At 61.2% G+C, this 11,211-nt stretch overlaps 5 protein-coding genes across 7 annotated transcripts; 3 read left to right on the top strand and 2 right to left on the bottom strand.

The window, feature by feature from the left end:
• Window positions 1-2,054: 2,054 nt before the first annotated feature.
• Window positions 2,055-4,340, top strand: JDV02_000710 (uncharacterized protein; the record flags this gene model as incomplete). The annotated part of the gene is made up of 3 exons (XM_047981550.1): window positions 2,055-2,760; window positions 2,827-3,988; window positions 4,052-4,340. 3 exons carry the CDS (start codon window positions 2,055-2,057, stop codon window positions 4,338-4,340), a joined length of 2,157 nt encoding a protein of 718 aa, XP_047837510.1.
• Window positions 4,341-4,502: 162 nt separating this feature from the next.
• On the top strand, window positions 4,503-4,655 carry JDV02_000709 (uncharacterized protein; the record flags this gene model as incomplete). The annotated part of the gene is made up of 1 exon (XM_047981549.1): window positions 4,503-4,655. The coding sequence occupies one exon, from the start codon at window positions 4,503-4,505 to the stop codon at window positions 4,653-4,655; it is 153 nt and encodes a 50-aa protein (XP_047837509.1).
• Window positions 4,656-5,125: 470 nt separating this feature from the next.
• On the bottom strand, window positions 5,126-6,221 carry NUT2 (RNA polymerase II mediator complex subunit). Its single transcript, XM_047981548.1, has 3 exons — window positions 6,097-6,221; window positions 5,930-6,032; window positions 5,126-5,784 (listed from the first exon to the last, which is right to left on the bottom strand). The coding sequence occupies exons 1-3, from the start codon at window positions 6,134-6,136 to the stop codon at window positions 5,346-5,348; spliced, it is 582 nt and encodes a 193-aa protein (XP_047837508.1). The 5' UTR covers window positions 6,137-6,221; the 3' UTR covers window positions 5,126-5,345.
• Window positions 6,222-6,509: 288 nt separating this feature from the next.
• On the bottom strand, window positions 6,510-7,830 carry JDV02_000707 (3-oxoacyl-[acyl-carrier-protein] reductase). The gene is made up of 3 exons (XM_047981547.1): window positions 7,377-7,830; window positions 7,006-7,235; window positions 6,510-6,881 (listed from the first exon to the last, which is right to left on the bottom strand). The coding sequence occupies exons 1-3, from the start codon at window positions 7,721-7,723 to the stop codon at window positions 6,706-6,708; spliced, it is 753 nt and encodes a 250-aa protein (XP_047837507.1). The 5' UTR covers window positions 7,724-7,830; the 3' UTR covers window positions 6,510-6,705.
• A 1,029-nt stretch (window positions 7,831-8,859) lies between these two features.
• Window positions 8,860-11,035, top strand: JDV02_000706 (uncharacterized protein). Of its 3 annotated transcripts, XM_047981545.1 has the most exons (3): window positions 8,860-8,997; window positions 9,359-10,072; window positions 10,137-11,035. In XM_047981545.1, exons 1-3 carry the CDS (start codon window positions 8,919-8,921, stop codon window positions 10,838-10,840), a joined length of 1,497 nt encoding a protein of 498 aa, XP_047837505.1. In that variant the 5' UTR covers window positions 8,860-8,918; the 3' UTR covers window positions 10,841-11,035. The 3 variants fall into 3 exon arrangements, with proteins under 3 accessions (XP_047837505.1, XP_047837506.1, XP_047837504.1); XM_047981546.1 differs by having other exon boundaries at window positions 9,359-11,035; XM_047981544.1 differs by having other exon boundaries at window positions 8,860-10,072.
• Window positions 11,036-11,211: the final 176 nt, after the last annotated feature.

The following is an 11,211-nucleotide window of genomic DNA, read 5'->3' as shown; positions in this document are numbered from 1 at the left end:
ACTACGGCATTTTTCAGCTTGTGGCGACGGCATGAGCGGAGGTGCCTGCCTGGAACCTCCCGACCTGTGTCCGTGCAGCCGCCGGACTGTCGTCTGGTGTAATGGAAGCTTCAGCGGCCAGAGTGGCCGCAGGGGACGCCGCAGGAGCCGCAGGAGCCGCCGGCCGGGGCGCGTCGGCAGCCGGGCCGGCCCCACTGAACCTTCTAGAAACGCGTTCCGCGTAGATGCAAGGCCCCGTTTGAGTGATGAATGATGGGGCCAGCCGGATGCACAAAGACATCATGGCGGCGGGCCTAGGTACTAATGTACAATGGGTGGACAAGAAGTACTTTGTACCATCTTTTAGCGATAGGACGAGCGATGAGCATCAACAGCAGCAGCAGCAGCAGCAGCAGCAATAGCAATAGCAGCCTGCATGGGCGCGCGCGACGCGTTGCCGGCACAACAGCGCGACAGCGAAGCGGAGAAAAGCAGCTCTGGTCCCCGGCGAAACAGAGCGGTCCGTTGGCGACAGCAGCCTTCCCCCGCCCCCCGACCCGATGGTGGCCTGGCCGAGTGGACGGGCATCCAGTGCAGGGCATCCAGTGCAGGGCAGCGAGCGGCAGCAGAGGAGGAGGTTGGGGCGGAAGAGCAAGGGGAACGGGGAGTCGACGGACGCCCGCCCCGGACACGTCAGGTACCCACGGGAAGGGAGGGGAGGACGGACGATCCCACCAGGTTGTTGCGAATCTGCAGGCAGACCTGCGAGCCGCTCAGAGGTCACGGGGCCCCCATGACGGTGGGTGCGGGTTGCGGCAGCGGTGCGCATGGGCATGGCATGGCATGGCATGGCATGGCAGCGGCGCGCCTGACTGTGTGTGTGCCGTTTTGCGCTGGGCGACGACGCCCCCATGTCCAAGACACGCCCGGTGTCGGTGACGATGGGTGGCTTTTTATCGAAGGTATCGAGCGGCGTCATGGGATCGAGCACGAGGCACGAGGCCGTCGACGACCGTCGTCGTTTATGTATGTTTGAGCCAGCCTCGTCGATGCCCCTTTCCCCTGCTCGTCTTCAAAGTCCATGTTTTTTTTCTCATTACTTGATCCGTGGCACCATGTCCTGTGACGACACGTTACCGTCCCCCCCCCCTGGGAGGTCCTGTTTTATTTCTCTCGTCTCTTCTTCCCCCCGGCCAGTCAAAGTCACAATTTGGCACCCCATGCCGGGGGCCACTGTCAATCATCCCGCCTGTCGTTGCCACCGACTACGTACTGATAAATCGCGGGCTGGGAAGGGGGACCCAGGCGGCCTGAGAGGAGAGCCCGGGCGCCGCTGAAAGAACAGAATATCGTACCTTACTGGCTCGCTGTGAGGTGTGCTGTGGCTAATGGATCTCACCTACCATTTGCAGGGCGCCGCCGTGCACCGCTGAGCTGTGCTGTACCTTCCTTCTGTGCTGCTGGGCTCTCTCGGTTTCTCTCGTTGGCGTTTTGGAGACCTTCGTCACTCTTCCCTCCCTCTCTCTCGCTCGTTCTCCGCTCCCTCTCTTCCTTTTTCCTCTTCCTACTTCCCTCTTCACCCGCCCTGTCCGTTGCATTGCGTTGCGTTCCTTTGCTCTGCTCTGCTCTCCGCTCTGCTCTGCTCTGCTCTGCTCCGCTCCGACGTCGCTTTGTCTTCTCTCGCGTTGGTCACTTGGGGGCTGCTCGAATCCACCCCTGGCTCGGCCTTTGTTTTCGGTCGACTTCTCCCATCTTCGTTTCTCATCGAAGGGGGCCCCTCCACCCTCCTTCGCGTCCTCCCGCTCCCGCACGCAACGCCGCACGCATTTTTTTTTTAAACACACCCAGCGCCGCCGCCGTCGTTTCCCTTTGCCGCTCCCGCCTGGTGGCCCCAGACTTTTCCCCCTTTGGGACCTTGACACCCGTTTATTAGCCTCGACCTGGACCCCCCCCCCCCCTCCCCCCGCCCCTCCGTTCCCAGTAACCGGCATACCGTTGTTTCGGGGACAGCCGTACCGCTGAGTCGAGTTCGCCCTCGACGCTGCCTGCCCAGTCCCGCATTCCGGCCGCCCCCAATGAAGTTCTTCGGCGGCAGCAAGAAACCCTCTTCGTCGTCTTCTGCGTCCAAGAAGCACGCCTCCAGTCCCAACCTCGACGACCGTCACCACGACTCGCGGCAGCACCCTCATTCGGAACCTCCCTCCCCCACCAAGCAGTCGACGTCGTCGTCCGCGTCGGCCACCCCGCGGTCGTCGCCCAAAAAATCTTCGAGGCCCGCCTCGTACCGGGACTCGACCAGAGACCGCGACCCTGCCGCCTCCAAGTCCTCGTCGTCGCCGCGCATCTCGAGGCTCTCCCGACACGCCACCGAGCCCACGTCGTCGTCGCGACGGAGCAGCAAGTTTGACTCGGACATTCATCCGTTGAACCTGCCGCCCGAGGAGCGCAAGCGCTTCTCCGCCCTCGCCAATTCCGCAATGAGCGGCAGCAACGCCATGGACATTGACCGGGAGCCGCCCGTCAACGGCAACGGCGCCGCACCCTCGTCTTCGTCGTCGCCGCCGCCGCCCGTTACCCCGAACCCTTCGGCCCAGGCAAATTTCTCCGTGCCTATTCCCAACGGCACCGCCCACGACGAAGCGCCCGCCCCGCCGCCGCACAAGTCCAACCCTTCCAGTCCCGTCCCCACGCCCATGGAGGACGCCGAGGCTTACAAGGCCGCTGGCAACCGCTTCTTCAAGGAGAGAATCTACAGCAAGGCCATTGAGCAATACACCAAGGGTGCGTTCCCTAAGCCCTACAACCATGTATCATCTAAGCGTTGTGCTGACAAACCATCATTTCTAGCCGTCGACTTGTTCCCCGACTCACCAACCTTCCTCAGCAACCGCGCCGCCGCCTTCATGTCCAATGGTCAGTACGAGGCTGCCCTCGAGGACTGCTCCCACGCCGCCGATGTCGATCCGCAAAACTCAAAAATTCTGCTGAGGCTGGCACGCATCTACACAGGCCTCGGCCGGCCAGAGGAGGCCATGACAACCTTTGGACGCATCGACCCGCCGCCATCTGCCAAGGACATGGCACCCACTCGGGAGATGCTCCACCATGTGAACGCCGCCAAGAACAGCTTGCGCGAAGGTACGGCCGGGTCGATGGTTCTGCACGCTTTGGACCAGGCCGAGCGTGGTCTCGGCCCCAGCGTCACCAAGCCTCGCAAGTGGCAGCTGATGCGCGGCGAGGCGTACATCGCCATGGGACGCGAGAACTCGCTGGGTGAGGCACAGAACATTGCCATGTCGCTGCTGCGACACAACAACCAAGACCCCGAGGCTCTTGTCCTTCGTGGTCGTGTCCTTTACGGCCAAGGCGATAACGAAAAGGCCATACAGGCGTTTCGCATGGCCATCAACTGCGACCCTGACTTCCGTGACGCGGTCAAGTGGCTGAGGATCGTCCAGAAGCTGGACCGCATGAAGGAGGAGGGCAATGTCGAGTTCAAGGCTGGCCGGCTACAGCCTGCTGTTGAGAAATACACGGCCGCCCTGGACGTGGATCCTTCCAACCGAGGTACCAACGCAAAGCTGTTGCATAACCGGGCAGTGTGCAAGATCAAGCTCAAGCAATACGATGACGCCATTGCCGACGCCGACCGTGCCGTGACCCTGGACCCCAGCTATACCAAGGCCAGGAAGACCAAGGCCAATGCTCTGGGACAGGCGGGTAAGTGGGAAGATGCCGTCAAGGAATGGAAGGCGATCCAGGAGCTCGACCCGGAGGACCGCTCCATCCCCACCGAGGTGCGCAAGGCCGAGCTGGAACTCAAGAAGAGCCTGAGAAAGGACTACTACAAGATCATGGGCCTAGAGAAGGACTGTGATGCCGACCAGATCAAGAGGGCCTACCGCAAGATGGCCGTCAAGCTCCACCCAGACAAGAACCCCAACGATCCCGAGGCTGAGGCCAAGTTCAAGGATATGCAAGAAGCCTATGAGTGCTTGAGCGACCCTCAGTAGGTCCCCATGGCGGTCATGATGGCTCATCTGCGTACGATGTTTGCTGACTCTGTTCGCAGAAAGAAGGCCGCTTACGATAACGGCGACGATCTGATGGACCCTGCCGACATGTTTGGCGGAGGTGGCGGCATGGGCGGCGGCATGGGTGGTATCGACCCAGAGATCCTCTTCAGCATGATGGGCAACCAAGGCGGCTTCGGAGGCGGTGGTTTCCGAGGCGCTGGTGGATTCCCCGGAGGCGCTGGAGGCTTCCCTGGCGCCGCTGGCGGCTTCCCTGGAGGAGCCAGCTTCAACTTCAACACGGGTGGCGCCGGTCGTGCGCGCGGTGGCGGGTTTCCTTACCAATGACCAGCCGAGTCAGAGCACGACACGGGTGACGAGGTTGAGGACGCCGACGAGTGGGCGTGGGAAGACGCCCGCACGTCAGACAACGCTGCCCGGGCAGCAAAGAATGAGCTGCGGGGCGACTTCCGGCGACGGCGGGAAGCCCGGGACGAGCTGGTCGACACCATGCGGCGCTACGGCATGGCAGTGCTGGCCGCCGCCGTTCTGCTCCCGCCGCAGCTGGTGGCACTGGTGCTCGTCGGCGTCGGTCTCTTGTACGTGTGTAACAGGTACCTCTGGCTCCGGGGCGGCAAGAGGGCCGCGGCTCCAAGTGGATAGAAGACGCCCGGAGACAACAGCGTAAAGACAGAGACACGCTTTGCATACAACAATTTTTGTTTCTCATTTTCACGGCGTTGGTCAATGAGAACGTTGGGCGCGCGGGGCCATGTGGTGCCCGCCGTCATGTCTGAAGGCTCACACGCAGACGCACATGGTCGAAGAGAGGGACGGGACCTGTGGGCATCTCATCATCTTGTTGTGCTTGTCTGATGACTCTGGCATGCAAGTGGATACGGCAATAGACGGGGAGGGAGTCGGACGACGTGCTGGATGTAGTATGATTGCATGTAGACAGACATTATACATGTCGGCTCCCTCTGAGGGAAGCGTTCGGTCTGTGTGTCTGCGTGCCTGCTTGCCTGTGTGTCTGTTTGCCTGCCGGCTTCAACGGGGAGATGATTGCCGGCGGCTGTTGCGATTCCACGTCACTGCGGCGCCATGTCCAAGTCGGGCTCGTAGACTTAACCGCCCTGGCTCCCAAAGAAACTGGGTAGTATTTAGATCGAGTCGTGCACTCGCATCTGGGTATCTATATGCCGTAACGCCTGCCTCTCGGAGGATGCCTGCCTGGGAGAGGCCCCCGTATTGTATCGCCCCATCCACCGGACGTGTGTAGCCGTCCCGTCCTCCGTTGTATCTGGTCGCCGTGGACTTTTTCCCTAATCACCCTCCGGCCGGAGGACCCTGTCATCCACTCGTGGCCGAAGCACCGTGCGTAGGCGGAGCAGAAGAACCGCCGCCAGCGGTCGCAACTTGTCCAGCCATGGTATTACCAGCACCAGCACCACCACCACCTTCAGACGCGCGCGACACGGCGGCGGCGCTGCTGCTGCTGCTGTTGCCGCCGCCGGTGGCGTCGAGGACGCGCTCGACGTCATCGCGCAGCTCGGGCATGGCGGCGGCCATGTCGGCGGCGAGGACGTCGCGGAGGGAGGCGAACGCGGCGGCCTTGCCGCGCATGAGCTGGTTGCCGCGGCGGACGAGCTCGACGAACTCGCGCGTGTAAATGTCGGGGTTGCGGCCGTTTTCGACGTACTCGAGCAGCTCGGGGGGTACCGAGGGGAGAGCGGCGAGGGGATGGTCGGCCGAGGCGTGGAGCGTCTGTAGCGATGTGGACAGCGTCTTCCTGCGAGGAGAAAAAAGGTGAGTCGTCGTCGTCTTGGTTCCCAGAGTTGTGTGTTTGTCCTCCCCCCTCCGTCTTCTTCGCACGCGGTGGCGCTAGATCGGAGGCATGGGGAAGAAGGGGAGGATGATGATGAAATCAGACGTACACTTGATTAGAGAGGACTTCGCGGCTGGGCCGGCCGGTGGTGTCGTAGGTGGTGACCTGGACCATGATGTTGTAGAGGTCTTGGATGATGTCCTTGAGCTGCTCTGCGCGAGGGACGATGGTGAGTCGGAGGGATAAGCATGGGGTGGCCTTGAGAGCGGTACGTACGTTCGAGCTCATCGTGGCTCAATCGCTCGACGGGCGCCATGGCTGTGGAGGCGGGTGCGCTGGCGCGCGGGAGGCAGTGATGATGATTATGGTGGTGGGAAAATGGATGGCGGTGATGGTGCTGCTGCTTGGCCCGCGAGTCTTCCATCAAGCTCAGTACCTACAGTGGAGGGGACGGCCTAGGCTATTAGTAGGGGTTGGGGGTTCCCGCGACAGGCGCCTCCCCACTGGCAGGGTGGACCCCAGCTCCCCCGCCGTCTCCTCCAACTGCTGTCACTGTCACGGCTCTCACTCACCACACTCTGCATCAACCCATCATGCTACAAGGCCACACACATTATTTGGCGCTGTAAGTTTGAACGAGCTATGCGATCAGACGTAAAAGATTTTTTCCTTCTTCTTCTTCCACTGGGATTAACTATTACACTGGACGCAGGACATACTGAGGCGCTGCGTGAGACTGCGCAAGTCCCGGTTGCATCACCAGTTCACCACACAACCCAACCCAACACAACCCAACCAAACCAAACCAAACCAAACCAAACCAAACCAAACCCCACCAAACACTGCGTCCATCTCAAGCCATAGGCATCTATCTGCCTCACCGCTTCACCTGGTCGTGTAGCCGCCGTTGGCAAACAGCGTCTGGCCGGTGATCCACGAGCCCTCGGTGACGAGAAAGCGGACGAGGGGCGCAATGTCTTGCACCTCGGTGAGGCGGCCGTCGAGGGCCTGGCTCTTGTGGAAGGCGACGGCGTCGTCGGACTCTTGCGGGTAGAAGAAGGCTGCGACAACGACGACCATACAGTCAGTTCTCTATCGGTCCTCGCTCGCTTCTCGCCCTGTTGCGGCTACTTTGCGACTCGGGAGAAAAGCTCAAAAGAGAAAGAAAAGAAGGGCAAAACTCACGCGTGTCCATGGGGCCCGGCGCCACGGCGTTGACGCTCACGCGGCGCGGCTGCAGCTCCTTGGCGACGCCGCGGGTAAAGTGCTCGACGGGGGCCTTGGAGCCGGCGTAGGAGGTGTAGAAGCCGGTGAAGGCGGCCAGCAGGGCTGTGACGATGGTTATGAGCTTGCCGCCGTCGGAGACGTGTCGTGCGCCGGCCTTTAGGATGAAAAAGGCCGCCTTGGAGTTGACGCTGTGATGGCAACAAGACGGGGGACAGTTGTCAGCAATCTGCACTTTTTGACCATCTATTACGCTCCCATGTCATGCCCCCCATACCGCCACCAACAAGACATGAGAGACTGGGGAATAGAGGGGCGAGAGAAAGACTCACGCAAACATGTCGTCGTACTCGGCCTCGGTAATGTCGGTGATGGGCTTCTTGAGTACCTTGCCGACCGTGTTGATGACGATGTCGACCTTGCCAAAGTCGGCCATGGCCGAGGCGAAGAGCGTGTCGACGGCGGCCTCGGTGGTCAGGTCGCCCTGGTAGAAGCGGACGCGGACGTCCGGGTGCTTGGCCTTGAGCTCCCGCTCCAGCCGGGCGGCGTCGTCGCGCGACTTGAGCGAGTTGTAGTGCAGGGCGAGGCCGGCGCCGAGGGCCGCGAGCTCGTTTGCTATGGCGGCGCCGAGGTTCTTGGCGCCTCCGGTGATGAGCGCGACCTTGCCTTGGAGAGACATGATGAGGGAAGACGAGGTGTTGTGTGTGTGTGTGGCTATGAGATGTTGTTGATGAGTGCGATGGGAACCTGTCGAGAGTGTAACGAGGCAGGCCAGCCAGTGTCTAGACAACCCGACGCCATTATATATCTACATCCATGTGTACTTTGGTATATATACAAGGTATGTATACCGTTGCGATTGTTTGCAGATGAACGCGGCAATCGCAGCCACGGCGGGCAAGGCGGTGGCGGATCGACCCTTTGTCGTTGCGGAGCATCATCATCATCATTCCAGTGAAGGGTTTCGAGTCGACAGGTCAAAGCGCCCCTGTCTGTCTTGTCTGCAAGCAGCAAAGTTGTCAAAGAAGACATGCTTGGGAGGCGGGCTGTCTTGAGCCTCCAACTCTTTTGTGGTCGCAGAGCGGGCTTAGAGTTTGGTGCTCAAACGTCTTGACGCATTTCCCCGATTAGGAAATGGTTTACATGTCGGCCCCCCCCCCCAACGAGGGGCTGCCCATAGAAACAAATGCGTCGCCGCACTAACATCAACAAGTTAATAACAAACACAGCGACTCGCTCCAAGATGGACGGACGGACGTATCGGAGTCACCTGCCCTTTGCGGAGCGGCCGTTGTCGCCGCCGGTCGTGCTTACCTAGGTAGGGTGCTGGGGCGCCCGGATTTATAGGGTCCCGGCGTTTGGGAAATCCGAGCCCACGGCGCCGGAACCTGCGCGGGCAGCCGCCGCCGGGTGGGGCCGCACGTCACCGGCTCGCCCCTTGCTTGTACGTACTTCGTACAGTACCTACGTATGGCCTTTCGCTTTCTCGACATGAACCTTGCTTGTCCATCGGCCTAAACTTGAAGCAGGAGCTCATCATGTTCATTTTCCCCCCTACCCGCCAAGGGGCTAGCTACGCATAGGGCCCGTCACTTTCTCTTAATTCCTGGCGGCCCTCTCCACAAGACGACAGGGCATACCTAGTTAGATGCACGGGTTCAGGCTTGGAGACCAAGTTAAAGCGGCACCCTGGCTGGCCGACCCCCCATCCGTTGATAAAGTCTCCCGCCACGGCGGCGGCAACGGATGCTGCGTAATCTATGAATGAGGAAATTCGTAACGCCGCAGAGACACAGAGTTGGCACCAAGCTTTCTTTCCTCGTCAACTACCTACCTTCCTACCTCCTTGCTGGCTTGCATGCATTCATTCATGCATGCACCCGATACGGTTAGGCCTACAAGGCGCTTGCCGCGCCGCCGCACGTTTTGTTGACGGCAGTCGCGACCACACTGGTACGTACCTGTTACTTGGTGGTTTGGTGGTCCAAGCTCGGGGGAATATCTCGCGATGCCCGTAATTGCTTCTTCTCCCTTTGCCCTCCTTCGTCACACTATCTTCCTCCGCCTCCTCTTCTCAGCCGCACGCACCGTACCGCACCCGCAATCTTGCGTCCGTCCCACCATGGGTTGAAAGCATGTGCAACACGAGAGCGGGGGGCCGAGTCGAGTCGTCCCTTCGCCGGCCAGCCCTTGTGCGTGCATGTAGATTCGCCTCATCGCGTCCCATCCCCTCCATCCGCCAACCCATCGACGACGTTCGCTCCCCGCTTTCGAGGGCCCCGGATTCGCATTCTGACGTCGCAGACAAACCAAGGCAACGCCAAGCCTGGCCTACCCTCCCCCCTTGCGCACGCACGCACGTACGCGACGAGGAAACTACGCGAGCTAGGCCAGTTCAAGTCCGGAGTCAGTGAGACGACACACGACGCTTCCCGCCGTCGCCGATCCAAAATGACTCCGCCGCAGGCAAGCTCCTCCTACTCCTCCTCGGCAGCGACCTTCGAGTTCGTCGTCGGCAACCGTCCCGACCAGCTCAAGGGTCTGGCCACATCCCGCCTGCGCTCCCACGTGTCCAAGCGCGGCTGGCAGGCCCATCTGGCCGTCCATCATCCCACGCCGCCACCGCAGGTCCAGCAGCAGCAGCGCTCCTTAGCCTCTTCTTCCTCCTCTTCCTCGTCGTCTCCTGCTGCTGGCCGAGGCGGCGACCCCAAGGCCGACGCTCGCGAGCGCAGGCGGAGACGACGCCGCGCCGGCAAGCCCGTCTCTGTCACGTATGAGCTCGCCGCTACCTCTCTTCCTCTTCCTGCCCCTCCTGCCAATGGTGATGGTGACGGTGATGATAATGAAAACGCCTCTGCGACCTTGATGTCGCTGCTGGTGCCCCGACACCGGCCCGCCGCCGCCGCTGCCGCCGCCGCCTCCCCTCCGGCACTCCTCTTCGACCCCTTGCTAGGCGGCACCAGGGTCGATCCCTTCAGAGCCTATCCCGGGCCTTGGCACCCCGACATCCCGGCGTGGACGGACAACTGTGAGTTTAATGATAGACTCATCATGTCCCGTGGCGGACGCAACTTGGGCTTACCCCCCTTTAGACGTCGTCCACATGGCCGTCGACATCGCCGAGCTCGACGGGCCGGGCCACAAGGGCCTCCTCCGCACCCGCTGGTTCCCCCTTGTCCTATCGGACCCCTCCATCTTTGCCGTCATCTTACTTCTTTCGGCCGCAAACTACGTCTCCAACGCCTATCCCGCCAGTTATCCGTTCTCATCATCATCATCATCATCATCGTCTTCCTCCTCCTCCTCAGCCTCATCTCCTCCCACAACGACGACCGGCAGCCAGGGCAATAACAGCGATGCCAAAGACGACAGCAGTAGCGGTGGGGTCACCATCTACCGGAACACTTTCCCCTCGCGCGGCGCCATCCGCCAGCACCTCCTGCACATGAAGCACGTAGCCATCTCATCGGTCAATGCCGCCCTACGTGACCCCCGCCGCCGCCTCTCTGACGAGGTCCTTGGCGCCGTCGCCAAGCTCGCCAGCTTCGAGGCCATGCACGGCGATGAGGCCGCCTATCACGCTCACATGCGCGGTCTGTGCCGCATCGTCGACCTGCGCGGCGGCATCGACGCCCTCGTCGGCCTCGGCGGCCTGCTCCGCCGCATCCTCGTCTGGATCGACCTCAACTCGTCCTTTTTGCTCCGCTGCGACAGGTACTTTCCCGGCTGCACCTTTACTGGCCGCGCCGACGAGGCGACGGAGCCGAATCCCGCCCGCTTTGTGGCCGACAGGTGATGGGAAACGGGAGAGGGGGGTTCTGGCGAACGGGACGGGGCGTCTCGGCTCACAAGAAGAAATACTAGGGTCAGCGCATTCCAACAAAGACCTAGGTATGGTTCCGGCGCCGAAATCAGCGTCGCGTGCTCTCATCATGTTCCAAGGGATAATACGATATCTGATTACCTTCGTCGCTCCATATCTAGCCAAGCCTCCTCCATGAGAGGCCCAATGCCCAAGTCTATGTACATGAAAATGGTATCAAACGCCCTCCTCATTCACCCGTTCCATCTCCCTCCCTGCCCTCATCGACAATATTCCTCGCGCACAAATGTGTTCTGAATTGCTCCATCACCTGTGCGCGCCCTTGTCCCTCATTTCACCCCCCA

This window comes from Purpureocillium takamizusanense, chromosome 1, assembly GCF_022605165.1.
Source record: "Purpureocillium takamizusanense chromosome 1, complete sequence".
NCBI lineage: Eukaryota > Fungi > Ascomycota > Sordariomycetes > Hypocreales > Ophiocordycipitaceae > Purpureocillium > Purpureocillium takamizusanense.
This window is presented reverse-complemented; position numbering and strand designations above follow the sequence as displayed.

Coding starts and splice junctions, on each gene's coding strand:
- NUT2 (XM_047981548.1), bottom strand. CDS start 6,136: ATGGCGCCCGTCGAGCGATTGAGCCACGATGAGCTCGAAC. Junction 6,033..6,096: donor GAGCCACGATGAGCTCGAAC/GTACGTACCGCT, acceptor TCCCTCGCGCAG/AGCAGCTCAAGGACATCATC. Junction 5,785..5,929: donor GAAGTCCTCTCTAATCAAGT/GTACGTCTGATT, acceptor TTCTCCTCGCAG/GAAGACGCTGTCCACATCGC.
- JDV02_000707 (XM_047981547.1), bottom strand. CDS start 7,723: ATGTCTCTCCAAGGCAAGGTCGCGCTCATCACCGGAGGCGCCAAGAAC. Junction 7,236..7,376: donor GAGTACGACGACATGTTTGC/GTGAGTCTTTCT, acceptor TTGCCATCACAG/CGTCAACTCCAAGGCGGCCT. Junction 6,882..7,005: donor GCCGGGCCCCATGGACACGC/GTGAGTTTTGCC, acceptor TCGTTGTCGCAG/CCTTCTTCTACCCGCAAGAG.
- JDV02_000706 (XM_047981545.1), top strand. CDS start 8,919: ATGCACCCGATACGGTTAGGCCTACAAGGCGCTTGCCGCGCCGCCGCA. Junction 8,998..9,358: donor CGGCAGTCGCGACCACACTG/GTACGTACCTGT, acceptor AGACAAACCAAG/GCAACGCCAAGCCTGGCCTA. Junction 10,073..10,136: donor CCCGGCGTGGACGGACAACT/GTGAGTTTAATG, acceptor ACCCCCCTTTAG/ACGTCGTCCACATGGCCGTC.